The sequence below is a fragment of the Macaca thibetana genome, chromosome 7, assembly GCF_024542745.1.
Source record: "Macaca thibetana thibetana isolate TM-01 chromosome 7, ASM2454274v1, whole genome shotgun sequence".
NCBI classification, from domain to species: domain Eukaryota; kingdom Metazoa; phylum Chordata; class Mammalia; order Primates; family Cercopithecidae; genus Macaca; species Macaca thibetana.
In genome coordinates, this window is record NC_065584.1 from 52,354,736 (window position 1) to 52,368,828 (window position 14,093).

The 14,093-nt window shown below is 44.8% G+C and overlaps 1 protein-coding gene across 1 annotated transcript in view; it reads left to right on the forward strand.

Annotated features, from left to right (window-relative positions):
• The window catches only part of ATG14 (autophagy related 14), a 457,705-nt gene extending 445,567 nt beyond the window's left edge, over positions 1-12,138 (forward strand). The window contains exons 9-11 of the mRNA XM_050798257.1: positions 5-95; positions 176-261; positions 8,613-12,138. Of these exons, the coding sequence (XP_050654214.1) occupies positions 5-95; positions 176-261; positions 8,613-8,919 (484 nt within the window). The 3' untranslated portion in view covers positions 8,920-12,138. The remainder of the gene's footprint in view (positions 1-4; positions 96-175; positions 262-8,612) is intronic.
• Positions 12,139-14,093: the final 1,955 nt, after the last annotated feature.

Genomic DNA, 14,093 nt, shown 5'->3' on the forward strand with positions numbered 1-14,093 from the left:
ACAGTGAATTTTGTGGCGAAAATCTAAGCAAGCAGAAATTTACTCGAGCAGTGAAGAAACTGAATGCAAATATTCTTTACCTTTGTTTTTCTCAGGTATGAAAAATAGGTTGTGAACTAATTTTTACTTCGTTAAATAATTGAAAATATTAACCAATTCTTTTTTTTTTTTTTAGCATGTAAATTTAGATCAGTTACAACCACTGCATACCCTCAGGAATCTAATGTACCTGGTCAGCCCGAGCTCTGAACACCTAGGCAGGTAAGAAGGTATTTGTTGCTTTTCTCTAAGTGTTTTTGTGACCCCTGTTAGAGGAGTGGTATATTGGCATAGTAGAGTCGTGTTCCCTAATCCCAAACTCCTCAAACTGGACAAAAATTGCGGAGTCCCATACAGAAAGAAACAAAGGTAATTATATTTGAACTTTTATGAGTTTTTTTCTGTAAACATGTCTTAGAAAAAATTAATATCAATCATTTTTAATACCTGAAGCACAGTCGAAGAACCCAAGTGTTGCTGGAGTGGTGCCTTTTTGTGCTCTCCCTGAAGTCCAAAGGCCATGTCTTTGGATCTGCATCTATTTTTTTTTTTTTTTTTTTTTTTTTTTTGAGACGGAGTCTCGCTCTGTAGCCCAGGCTGGAGTGCAGTGGCCAGATCTCAGCTCACTGCAAGCTCCGCCTCCCGGGTTTACGCCATTCTCCTGCCTCAGCCTCCGGAGTAGCTGGGACTACAGGCGCCCGCCACCTCACCCGGCTAGTTTTTTGTATTTTTTAGTAGAGACGGGGTTTCACCGGGTTAGCCAGGATGGTCTCGATCTCCTGACCTCGTGATCCGCCCGTCTCGGCCTCCCAAAGTGCTGGGATTACAGGCTTGAGCCACCCCGCCCGGCCGGATCTGCATCTATTTCTTCTCCAGCCCTTCCTGGGCATAGACCCCTTTATAAAAAAGCTGGGAACTCCCTAGCCCTACCTAGTGTCTGCCCTGTTTCCCGCACATTTTCTTTTGCTCCTGCTCACTCCTTGTCCATCGTAACAATTCACAGTTTTCTTTTTTTTTGAGACGGGGTTTCATCCTGTCACCCAGGCTAGAGTGCAGTGGTGCAATCTCAGCTCACTGCAACCTCCACCTCCCAGGTTCAAGCGATTCTTCTGCCTCAGCCTCCCGAGTAGCTGGGATTACAAGTGCGCACCACCATGCCTGATTAATTTTTGTATTTTTAGTAGAGACAGGGTTTCACCATGTTGGCCAGGCTGGTCTCAAACTCCTGACCTTGGGTGATCCACCCGCTTCGGCCTCCCAAAGTGCTGGGATTACAGGCTTGAGCCGCCGTGCCCAGCTGCACAGTTTTCTTCTTATCACTGAGTCAATCTGATCACCATTTGTTGGCGACAAAAGGTACTAGAGGTGTAGGGGATGAACTGGTTTGAAATCAATTAGCTTAAAAACAGTTAAACAAAAAATACCAGCCAGGGCTGGTCTGTGACATCTTTTTATTCTCTCAGCCCACGAAAGCACGAACCATACGAGGCTTAGCTTTCGTTCCATCCAGGCACCCTCGTGCTGGGTGTTTGCCCTTTTTTCCTTGCTGTTAGCAGTCTGTCCGTACATTTCTGCAGAGATGGGATATGGTTATATATTTACACTTTTGAAAGAGAACTCAAGACAAATGGCGGGAAAGTTCTTTTGGGATTCCCTTCTGCATCATCCATCTACTGAAACCCAAGGCATTAGGGGAGGCCTTGTCCTCTGACGCGTGTGCCTGGCTTCCCCCACGCAGCAGTTAACTTTCGGTGATAATCTGCCTTTAACCATTGTCTTATGCTTCCTTCCCCTCCCCACCTCAGACAGTTAACATTTCTGGGACATAGACTCCTTTGTAAAAAGCCGTGAACTCGCCAGGAAACTGCACATATACTTAGAATGTTGTGCCATTTTACAGGGAGTTCACACCTCTCACCCCTGATCCCTCATTGGTTCATGAGCCATGGAAATGTGAACATTAGAAATCCATCCCAGTTTTGATGGTTGGTTTCTGTGAGTTTACTCACCATCCTCTCTGTACCTTACCTGTAACGGGCTCAAATTAGGAAATTTATCCTTATTAATAAGAGCTAATATTTATTGGTCCACTCTTTACTGACACAGGGCCAACCTCTTTACTTGCCTTGGATATTATTCCTACTTTATAGACAGGAGAAACTGAAGCTTAGTATGGTCAAGTAACTCATGGCCATGGCCACAGAGCCAGTGCAAGTGGTGGAGCCGGGGTCTCAGCACACACCTGGCTGCCTCCACAGTCACAGATACTCATGCAGTTAACCAGTGTTTATTATTTCATCACATTGACAGATTAAAGAAGAAAAACCATAAAATCGAGCTGATAGATGCTGAAGAGAATTAAATAAAATGCAGCTCCCATTAATAATTAGGGGGAAAAATTACTAGCAAGTTAAAAGTAGATTATTACTAGTGGATATCTATCACAAACCTACAAGGAAAGTTATACTTAATGGCATGTTACTTACATAGATATTGATGTAATTTATGTAATAGATTACATAGGAAAAAATCAAGGATGCCTACTGTCAGTGCTGTGTTAACAGCTCTGGAGGCCTTGCCAAGGCAAAGCATTTTTAAAAAGAAGTGAGGTGTATTTATATTGGAAAGAAAGAAACTAAGTTGGGATTATTGTAGATGGTATAATTATTGAACTGGATTCCCAAGAGAACTAAGAAACTATTTGAAGTGATAGTTCAAACCAGGCGGGGTGGCTCACACCTATAATCCCAGCTACTTGGGAGGCTGAAATGGGAGGATCACTTGAGCCCAGGAGTTCAAGACCAGCCTGGGCAACATAGTGAGACTCCATCTCTACAGAAAGTAAAAAAAAAAAATTTAGCCAGGCACAGTAATGCATGCCTGTAGTCCCAGCTACTCTGGAGGCTGAGGTGGGAGGATCACCTGAGTTGAGGAGTTCCAGGCTTGTACCACTGCACTCCAACCTGGATGACAGAATGAAACCCTGTCTCTTCAAAAAGAAAAAGATAAACATACAAAAAACAGTTGCTTTCTTGTGTGCCAACAGCAACCAGTTTGGAAATTTAATGGAAAAAGTATCCCTTTTATTGTAGCAGCAAAAACTGTAAATTCTATAGCAGTGATCTTAATAAAATATATGTAAAATGATTATAAAAATTATGAAGCTTATTTTTATTCCACATGTATTTTTTGAGTGGCTGCTACACACTATATGAGGAGTGGAGCTGAAAGAAAGCCACAGGCAGGGAAAATCCTTACGATTTTCCAGGATGAGAAGGCTCAGTGTTGCAAAAGGGCTACTTCTCAAAAGGAAGACTGATCGTATTTCATGGAGCTTTGACAAGCTGATTCTAAAGTTCAACTAGAAGTATAGTCTGCAAGGAAGTTTTGAAAACTAATGAGGAATGGAGTTGGTCCATTTAAAACGTAGCATAAAGGTAATTAAAACAGAATGCTGTTAGCATGCAAATAGGTGGAGTGATTAGAGGAAGAGAATAGTCCCGAAACAGACTCTCATATATGTGGAAATATAATCTTATGATAGAGGAGGCGTTGAATCAGATAATGTTTCAATAGTGTTGGGCCAGTTGGGTATTCATATGGGGGGAAAGTTGAGTTCATACCACATTCTATATATAAAAATAAAATCCAGATGATATAAACAACCTTATTTTTAAAAAAATCTATAAAATAAGCCAAAGGACCGTGTTTTATAATGATAGGATGGTGAGAGAATTCCCAAGTAAGCCACAAAACCCAAAAACCATAAAGGAAAGGAGTTAGACATCTTCCTGTGTCAAAACTCTGAGTGTGTCTAGTGAAAGCTGCCATAAACAAAGTTAAAAGACGTCATAGATTGGTTTCGCAACCTCTATAACAGACAACAGATTAAAATCTAAACAACTTAAGTCTTTCAAATCAGCACAGGAAAGACCAACAACCTATTAGAGAAATAGACAAAAGATTAAAACATGCAGCTCACACAAAAGATGAAGGTAGTCAGTATTCAAAGGAAAAAAATCTTTAGGCTCAATCAAGAAGAACAAAAAAAAAAAATGCAGCCAGGCACAGTGATACGTGCCTATAGTCCCAGCTACTTGGGAGGCTAAGGCAGGAGGATCACTTGAGCTCAGGAGTTGGAGGCTACAGTGAACTGTGATCACTTTTGTGAACAGCCACTGTACTTCAGCCTGGGCAACACAGTGAGACCCCCATCTCTTAAAAAAAATTAATAAAAAATTTTAAATGCAATTCAAAACAAGTTTCCATTTGCAACCATCAGTTTGACAAAAATAGGAAGGAGCAGTGAATCCAGTGTTGCTGGTCGTTGGGGGGGAAAAGGCACGCATACTGGAGGTGAATTTTTGAAGCGGATCTGAGGTTTTCTGTAGGCCTACTCTTGAGTCAGGTTTTCCATTTAGAATTGCACACACAATTAGGCTGTGAGTCACATCTAAGTTTATGGCCAGAGGACAGGAAGTAGAACTTCAAAAGTCCCCTTTTCCCACCTGCTTCATCAGAATCAAAGTGTAAAGAAGATTGTTCATGGAACCTGGGTGGGATTTCCTGTTTCTACTCAGACTGGCAGAACCGAGGATTCTATTCTGAAAAGATAAATTTTTTTTTTTTTTTGGAAACAAATTTAAACTTACAGAAAAATTACAAAAAAATAAAAATAGGGCCAGGCATGGTGGCTCATGCCTGTAATCCCAGCACTTTGGGAGGCTGAGGTGGGTGGATCACTTGAGGTCAGGAGTTTGAGACCAGCCTGGCCAACATGGGAAACTGCATCTCTACTAAAAGTACTAAAATTATCCGGGCGTGGTGGCGGGTGCCTGTCATTCCAGTTACTTGGGAGGCTGAGGCAGGAAAATCGCTTGAACCCAGGAGGCGGAGGTTGCAGTGAGCTGAGATCATGCCACTACACTCTGGCCTGGGAAACAGAGTGAGACTCCGTCTCAAAATTAAAAAAAAATTAATAAAAATAAAAATAGTACAGACACATATACCCTTACCCAGATTCTATTAATATTTTGCCCATTGCTTATCCTTTGTGCAGTCTCTGTATCCATAAATGCACATACTCCCACATATTTGAAATAGGATATATTGTAAAAGTGACTTTTACAAAGCCAGAAAGATCCTTTTGTTGCCTTAATTGGTAGAATACCTCCCTGCAGCACCATGAGAAAATGAGTATTCCTGGTTCAGGGCCTTGAAAAAAAGATATCCATTATTCAGCTAAACTAAAAATTAGGAAACTATTTTATAATCTTTATTCCTTAAAGACATTAAGCAAAATAGGACGAATTATTTTGCTCACTGGTTATGTGGGCTGTGTCTCTAGCTTGGGGTCTGGCGGGCAGGTGCTGTGTCTCTAATCTAGAAGTGGTGGGAGAGAGGCATTGGGTGGAGAAACATCGCAGGGGCCTCTGCCACGACCCTCCTCCTGCTCTGTGGCTTCTCAGAGATGTAGGTTGATCGTTGGAACCAAAATTGTTCCATACGGGCTCCTTGAGGAGTCTTCCGTTCAGTCGCTTTTCATTGTACTAAGCTGAGCACCTGCTCCATGCCAGGTGAGTTTCTCCACGCAGAGAACTGGAGTCCACCAGGAACTCTGCCTGAAGGAAATGCCATTTCCTCCTCTCTGTCCCTTCCGCCTGCCTCCTGGGAAAACTAAGACCCCAGGATTAGAGAAGGCAGCATCAAAGAAGAAAACAGGCTGAGCCTTGGAGGGAAGAGGGAAGGAAGGAGCTGTGGTAAAAAGGAAGGAAGGAAGGGAGGGAGGGAGGAAGGAGCGAGCTATGGATAAAGCTGACTGGGGAAGAAAGGGAGGGAGAGAGGAAGAAAGGAGGGGAATGAGGAAGGGAGGGAGGGAGAAAGGAGGGAAAGAAGGGAGGGAGAAAGGAGGGAAAGAAGGGAGGGAGAGAGGGAGGAAGGGAGGAGCAAGCTGTGGTAAAAAGCTGACTGGGGCCTTTGGGGGATCCTGGGGAAACCAAGAGACTTAGCCTGGCAGTCAGTTTGGAGGCCCCCTGGACTGCACAGCTGAACAGAATAGAATCAGAGCGTCTTGGGTTTAGTACAGGAGGGAGCCCAGGCAAAGAATTTAAATGGTGAACATTTTTAGTGGGTGCGTGCCAGAAGGAGAGAGAGGCAGCTCTCCAGCAAGAGGAGGCAGGTGGGAAGTGGTGGTGATAAGGTGAGGACCTGGGCCAGAGTGACAAATTGAGAATGGAAAGGGGGCTTATTTAATAACAGGTAGCCCTGGTGACCTCAGACACAGAGCAGGATGGGGGAGAGGAGGAATCTCAGCCAGCTAAAATTTTGAGACTGGTTCAGATATCTGGGATGAACCTGAGGGTTTAGTAACCAGACGATATTTGGGAGTGGCGCTAGGAGAGGAATCTGAAAAGATGGCTTTAGAGTAGAACTGTTTGCCAAGGAAAAGAAAAAGGGGAGAAAAGAAATGAAGTGCAAGGAGAAATGTGAGGATACAGAAAAGAGTGCTCGGAGCTAAAAACTGTGCAGTGGCCATTAGTTTGCTGGCAGAGAAATTCAAGGGGCAGTAGGAGGTTCTACTCCCTTCACCCTTGCAAAATACTGACTTCTGGGCAGGGTGGGGCCTAGTAAACTTGGAAGCCCCCTAGTCTGAGGGGCTTTTTGTTTTGTTTGTTTGTTTGTTTGAGACAGAGTCCCTCTCTGTCGCCCAGGCTGGAGTGCAGTGGCGCAACCTCAGCTCACTGCAAGCTCCGCCTCTGGGGTTCACGCTGTTCTCCTGCCTCAGCCTCCCAAGTAGCTGGGACTACAGGCGCCTGCCACCACGCCCGGCTAACTTTTTGTATTTTTTAGTAGAGACGGGGTTTCACCATGTTAGCCAGGATGGTCTCGACCTCCTGACCCTGTGATCCACCCGCCTCAGCCTCCCAAAGTGCTGGGATTACAGGCGTGAGCCACCACACCCATGAGCCGCCGCGCCTGGCCTGATGGACTCTTTGAACATGTAAATCGCTCACTGGATACCAAGTGGGAAACCCCATGGCATATCTTCCAATGTAATCACTAAAGCCCTAAAAACAGTCCCTGGAGCATAAATGATAGCTATTATTACTACTTTACCCAGCTGGGAAGCACAGGTGTCTGGGAGGAATGAGGGCTGCTTGCTTCTGTAAAAAGTGAGTCAAAGGTGCAGACCTGGTGAGGTGTGTTGGAGGCCAGTACTAGCCGTTCATCATTGTGAAGGCTGTGAAGAATTTGGGACCATAGGCTGAAATGTCAGGCTGTACAACTCTAGACTCTCATTTCTGCCTGCTATTTATTTTGACCTCTCCTTTTGTTCCCCAAAGTTGTTATCAGTGAAATCCTTAAATGAACCAAGGCTTATCTTGGGGGCAGCAGCAGGGAGATAGTGGCACCTTGGTCCCACCCTGTAGCTGGTTGCAGGGCAGTTCCCTGGAAGGCAGTGGGTGAGGGTGGCTGCCTACAGGGAGGACATGCAGCCTGGTTGCCCTGGAGCCGGAGCTGAGGGGCATTTGAAAGGGAGGGAAAAAGAAGCAGAAAGGTGGCCGGGCATGGTGGCTCACGCCTGTTTTAATCCCAGCACTTTGGGAGGTGGAGGTGGGTGGATCACTTGAGATCAGGAGTTCAAGACCAGCCTGGCCAACATGGTGAAACCCTGTCTCTACTAAAACTACAAAAATTAGATGGGCGTGGTGGCTTACACCTGTAATCCCAGCTACTCAGGAGGTTGAGGCAGGAGAATCGCTTAAACCTGGGAGGTGGAGGCTGCAGTGAGTCGAGACTGTGCCACTACACTCCAGCCTGGGCAACAGAACAAGACTCTGTCTCAGTAAAAAAAGAAATGCAGAAAGACTTCTGAGGTTTGCTGACTCAGTTCCCTGTGCTGAGGTGCCAGCAAAGAGGATGAGGCCTAAGAAAGGGTAATAGGACTTGGCAGTGAGGGTGTCATTAGGGACCTTTGAGAAATAGAAATTGTTTTCTCCTGAAATATGGTGCAGAAATATACAACATTGCCTCTGAATGTATTCTAAACAGTTGTGCCTCATTCTGTGCTACAAATGTGTCCTAGAAAATTGTGGTGATATTTTTAAACATGTACAGGAGGCCACTGAGTCGTCTTTGTATACCATTTATTACTTACTACACTAAATAATATCCAGAGTATACATCAAGTGGCTTTTTGTTAGAATTGTCTCATTGGAGTGCCCTGTATTTACTTCATAGACAGTGCAGTTCTTTACAACAGGAAGTCAGACTTAGGACCAACATGGGCCATCTCAGTGAAGAGGTTTTTTTCCTATGCAGGGTCATCACCAATTAAGTAGGTAGACTTGTGGGAAATTGTGGTATCATGATTTTATTTAAAACATGGATGGAGATTATTTGGGTAAAGGAAAACGCAATCATATGTCCACACGGAGCGCTGCACAGACTTGAGGAATGAATGCAGCATGCGGCACGCCTCATCCCCTCAGGTGGGCCTTCGGGAAGACGGCATGTTTTCTGGTGTTGAGAATGGCAGTTATCCTAAAGAGACCCTCATTGTCTGCACACAGGTCAGGGCCCTTTGAAGTACGAGCAGACCTTGAGGAGTCCATGGAATTTGTGGATCCCGGAGTTGCTGGAGAATCAGATGAGAGCGGAGACGAGCGCGTCAGCGATGAAGAAACCGACCTGGGCACAGACTGGGAGAACCTGCCTAGTCCCCGGTTTTGTGATATCCCGTCCCAGTCCGTGGAAGTCTCCCAGAGTCAGAGCACCCAGGCATCCCCACCCATCGCGAGCAGCAGTGCAGGTGGGATGATCTCCTCTGCAGCAGCCTCGGTGACCTCCTGGTTTAAAGCTTACACTGGACACCGTTAATGAGCATGGACCAAAACATGCCAAATCTGCATCAAGAAAGTTCTTCTCCCACTACACTCTAGTAAACATTATCTGTTTAAGTTAAGATAGTGCCTGGAACAAAGGTTAAAGTGTTTCTTTTTTTTTAAGCAGGGAGACAAACATTTCTATTTGTCAAGTAGCCTGTGATGGTGACCAATATGCTTATGATACTTAATAGAACAGGGGTTGAAGGTCTTTCTGCCCAGACCAGTGTTGGTGGAAGGAGGACCTGTGCGTGTGGCCAGTTCTGCCAAGGAAGCAATTGATTTGGGTTTCCTCTGGGCCCAGGCCACCAGGCCCACAGACCTGGGTCAGTGCGCTGGTCCTTGCGGTGCTGAGACTGTTCCTGACACTAAGTTTTAGGGGTTGGTTGAATCACAAGAGGTGATTCTTGATTATTAGGACATGAAAGATAAAAGCTCTTTAATAAAGAGTTTTTCTGCCATTGATTTTTTTGTACGGAGAAGCAGCAGGCAATGTGAAATGATTTCTTTATAATTTGGTCCTTTAATTTTGTTTGGGAGGGGTGAGTTACACGTATTGCATTCATGCTGCTCTGTCGTAGTTTGTCAGACATTTCTGTTTTTCTTTGCCCCACACACCAAAGAAAATTAAAGTCTTTTTCTTTAGGACCCACATCCATAAATGGAAGAAATCCTGGCTGCAATAATGTCCTAGAGAGTTTTTAACTATTTTCTTGTATTCTGAGGGGAATTAAGCCTATTCTTACCTAGTTGATTGAAGTCCTGCCATCTACACTATGAGCATTTTGAAATTGAACTTATCCTCTCCGGGTGAAAATAAGTCATGAAGGTCATTCCCTTATGTAAGCTCAGTGCCTGCCTGGGCACAGGGGAAAAGCCACTTAGTTCAGTGGCCTCTGGTCATTTTTGTGGTGTCCAGTTTCTTTCTGTGGGATTGAGTAGGTGGCAGGTGTTTTCAGGGGAAACCATCCTGCTTGTTTCCCTGAACCCTTTGTTGCTCTGAGAACACAGCTTTGCTCAGAAATGTAGTGCAGATCCTTACGGCTTGATGCTGCTCTGCTCTGTTCTGGGGAAAGCACAATATAAAGAATTTCTCAGCTGGGCACGGTGGCTCACGCCTGTAATCCCAGCACTTTGAGAGGCCGAGGTGGGCAGATCACCTGAGGTCAGGAGTTCGAGACCAGCCTGGCCAACATGGTGAAACCCCGTTTCTACTAAAAATACAAAAAATTACCGGGCGTGGTGGCGCACGCCTGTAATCTCAGCTACTTGGGAGGCTGCGGCAGAATCGCTTGAACCGGAAGGCAGAGGTTGCAGTGAGCCGAGATGGTGCCACTGCACTCCAGCTTGGGCAACGAGAGCGAAACTCCGTCTCAAAAGGATTTCCCTCACCAGGAGATCATTTTCAGGTCATGTGTCTTGTCATTCTTTTAGTGACAATCTTATAGGAAAACTATAATGAGAGAGGCATTATGTACAAATACGTAAGTAGTTTTTTATTTTTAATAACTGCAAAAAAAAAAAATCCTGTGTAACAACTACCCAAAGAAATCCTATGGAAGATTCCTAACAGGCATTAGTACCATGTCATATGTGATTGGCATGATAGCACCTCATAAATCATTCAGAGGCTTGCCATGCCCCAGCTTCTTTTCTCATCATCACAATTATAGTTGATACTTTGCCTCCAAGTCCGAGGTGCTATGTAGCTTTTGCTAATGGTATATTTGGTGTTTGGTATAGTTTTGGGTAGAGTTGCAAAAGGGAGTTTATTTCTATCTGGTAGTCACAAATTCCTTGGCGCTATGAATTTTCCGTGAAAGGAAGAAGTAGGCTTTTCTTGTTGTGGGTGTTTTTGTTTGTTTGTTTGTTTTGGAGACAGAGTCTCGCTCAGCTGCCCGGGCTGGAGTGAGTGGTGCCATCTCGGCTCACTACAACCACCATTTCCTGGGTTCAAGCAATTCTCCCATCTCAACCTCCCGAGTCACTGGGATTATAGGCACCCGCCATTATGCCCGGCTAATTTTTGTATTTTAGTAGAGACGGGGTTTCACCATGTTGGCCAGGCTGGTCTTGAACTCCTGACTTCAGGTGATCCGCTTGCCTCGGCCTCCCAAAGTGCTAGGATTACAGACGTGAGCCACCATGCCCGGGCCCTTGTGGGTTCTTCGACACTGCTGGGATCTCTGTTTTAAGTGCTCAGCTTCATGATTGCTGGGCTTCCATTTTCCCATCCAGTTCTGGAGTTCATAGAGAGTGAAGATGGTGGATTTGAACAGATACCAAATAAACACGATCTTGTAAGAGTTGTCTAGCTACCTAAAACCCTCAGAAGAGCTTAGTCTCACCAGTTGTAAGAGTGGGATTTGGAGCTTGGTGGTGATTGACTTCAGTTGAGAGATACGCAATCGTAGTGGTTTTCTTAAGCCTCTTATGAAACCATGAATGTGAGATGAAGCTAAAGAATAGAATCCAGAGATCACAAACTCATCTAGAGTACTTCAACAAAATTTACAAATGTGGGAACTTTAGGGATAGGATATATTTTGTTGTTGTTAATATCAACTAGAGGCACTTTATGTAGGGTTAAGTGATCAAACCCTTTTGTGGTTTTGAACACCAACATACTGGCTTACACCTGCTGAAATATTTTGGGTTTCATTATTTTGCACTGGATCCACCCTGTAAATACTCTTAAGTATACATTTCAACCACTGTTTTTTCTACTCTTTTTGCTGCTCATTAAAATCTTTCATGTAGGTGCCAGAACCATATGTAAACAGCTTTTTTAAAAATTGAAGCTGGTATTTTTTTTAAACAAAAAGCCATAGAACTGGGTCATGTTTTCCATTTTAAAATGATTTATTGAAACAAGATAATACTAATAAAAACCCACAGGCACCAAACAGGCTGCTTAAAATGGTCTGTTAAAGACATTTTTTGATAATGGAATATAACTAAGAAAAGTTTTGCACATCTGTAAGGGGGGAAAACAGTGTATCACCATTGGGTAGAGTGGATGGGACTCATGTAAGGACTCACATCATTTGGGGAAGAGTATTCAGTGGCCTGCTGTTAGAGGACTGGTGTCCGAGGATCTCACAGTATCATACTGCAGGAATTCCCCATTGCTCTGCAACTTCTAAACCAGTTTGAGTCATACAAATGTTTTCTAAACTTTTATTGTATTACTGCAATAAATCTTTTAACTGTACTTTGCTAATGTGTATGTCTTTTTCAAACTCTTCATTTCCACTGCTACATTAAGGGTAGCAAGAATGAGATTGAACCGTTAACCAATTATAGAAGAAGTTTGTAGAATTTTTTTGCCAGGTAAGAAAAAACGTTAATATGTTTTTTAAAATTATGGATCATGGTGGTATTAATAATGATCTCTCCCAAGCTGAGAAGCTGGTTGCATACTTTCCCTAAAGACGTGTTTTTCTTTGGTCGCCATCATTTGTTGCATGTGACCTACAATGACCTGGTTTTGTGCAACAGACCCCCGGGAGAGGGGAGAGGGGGCCTCTAGGATGCCCACATGGAACCTGCCCAGACTTTCTTCAGGACAAGAGGAAAAGGGAAATGTTAGAGGGAACCACTCAGAGGCCTGAGTAGCTTTGGAGGATCCCTCCCCGACCCAACACCCCTTCTCTTTTATAACTAATTTCTCCCAGGTGGGTAGTCGGTGGTGCCCTTCAGCTTAGATGATTGGAGAGAAGGACCACCTGCAGGTGGTGGAGAGACACCAAGAGTGACTGCTGTGGAAGAGCCAGGCCAGCCGGGATACCCCCAGGAGCTATTGCCATGGTCACACTGCCCCTTTATCTGGAACAGAAGGCTGGCAGGCAACAGGAGGAAATAGGCAAGGAAACGGAAGGGTTCTCGAACAGCGTGTGTGCTTCGGTGGCACTGTCCTTCAGTCTTTCCAGGCAGCGGTTTAAAGCATGCTCCCATCTGGTGTTTAAAAGGAGATCTCTCCATCCCGAGTTAACATCATGATTGATGCAGGAATCAGATTGAAACAGATTGGGAGGAATTAAGGATAACTTTGTCATTGGTAGTGGGGAGATTATTTAAAAGTTGCATCAATAAAATGTACCAGAAAACTTGAAACTGGACTCTTGGGCAAGCCATCCACACCTCAGCCTTGAAACTCTCAATGAGGAAAACCACCACCAGCCGACCTGGTGAGAAAATACACTGGAACGAGTTCACAGTCTGCTTAGATAGTTGAAGTGAATTTTTTTTAGGGCTGGGCACAGTGGTTCATGCCTGTAATCCCAGGACTTTAGGAGGCCAAAGGCAGGATTGGTTGAGCTCAGGAGTTCAAGGCCAACCTGCGCACCATAGTGGGACCCCCATTTCTTTTTTTTTTTTTTCTTTTTGAGATGGAGTCTTGCTCTGTCGCTCACTGCAAGCTCTGCCTCCTGGGTTCATGCCATTCTGTCTCAGCCTTCCAAGTAGCTGGGACTGCAGGCGTCCGCCACCACGCCTGGCTTTTTTTTTTTTTTTTTTTTTAGTAGAGGTGGGGGTTTCACCGTGTTAGCCAGGATGGTCTCGATCTCCCGACCTCCTGATCTGCCTGCCTCGGCCTCCCGAAGTGCTGGGATTACAGGCATGAGCCACCGCGCCCAGCTGGTGAGACCCCATTTCTACAAAAATTTAAAAATTAGCCAGGCGTGGTGATGTGCATCAGTGGTCCCAGCTACTCAGGAGGTTGAGCTGGGATGAGTCTGGGATGTTGAGGCTGCAGTGAGCTGTGATTGTACACTCACTGGGTGACAGAGTGAGACCTTGTCTCAAAAAAAAAAAAAAAAGAAAGAAACCAGGTGCAGTGGTTCACACCTGTAATCCCAGCACTTTGGGAAGCGGAGACGGGCAGATCACCTGAGGTCAGGAGTTCGAAACCAGCCTGGCCAACATGGCAAAACCCCATCTCTACTAAAAATACAAAAGAAAATTGCCAGGTGTGGTGGTGCATGCCTGTAATCTCAACTACTCAAGAGGCTGAGGTGGCAGAATCGCATGAAACTAGGAGGCGGAGGTTGCAGTGAGCTGAGATCGTGCCACTGCATGCCAGCCTGGGCAACAGAGCAAGACTCCATCTCAAAACAACAACAACAACAAAACCCCCCAGAAACCACCAGTGGGATAATCTTTCCTCCA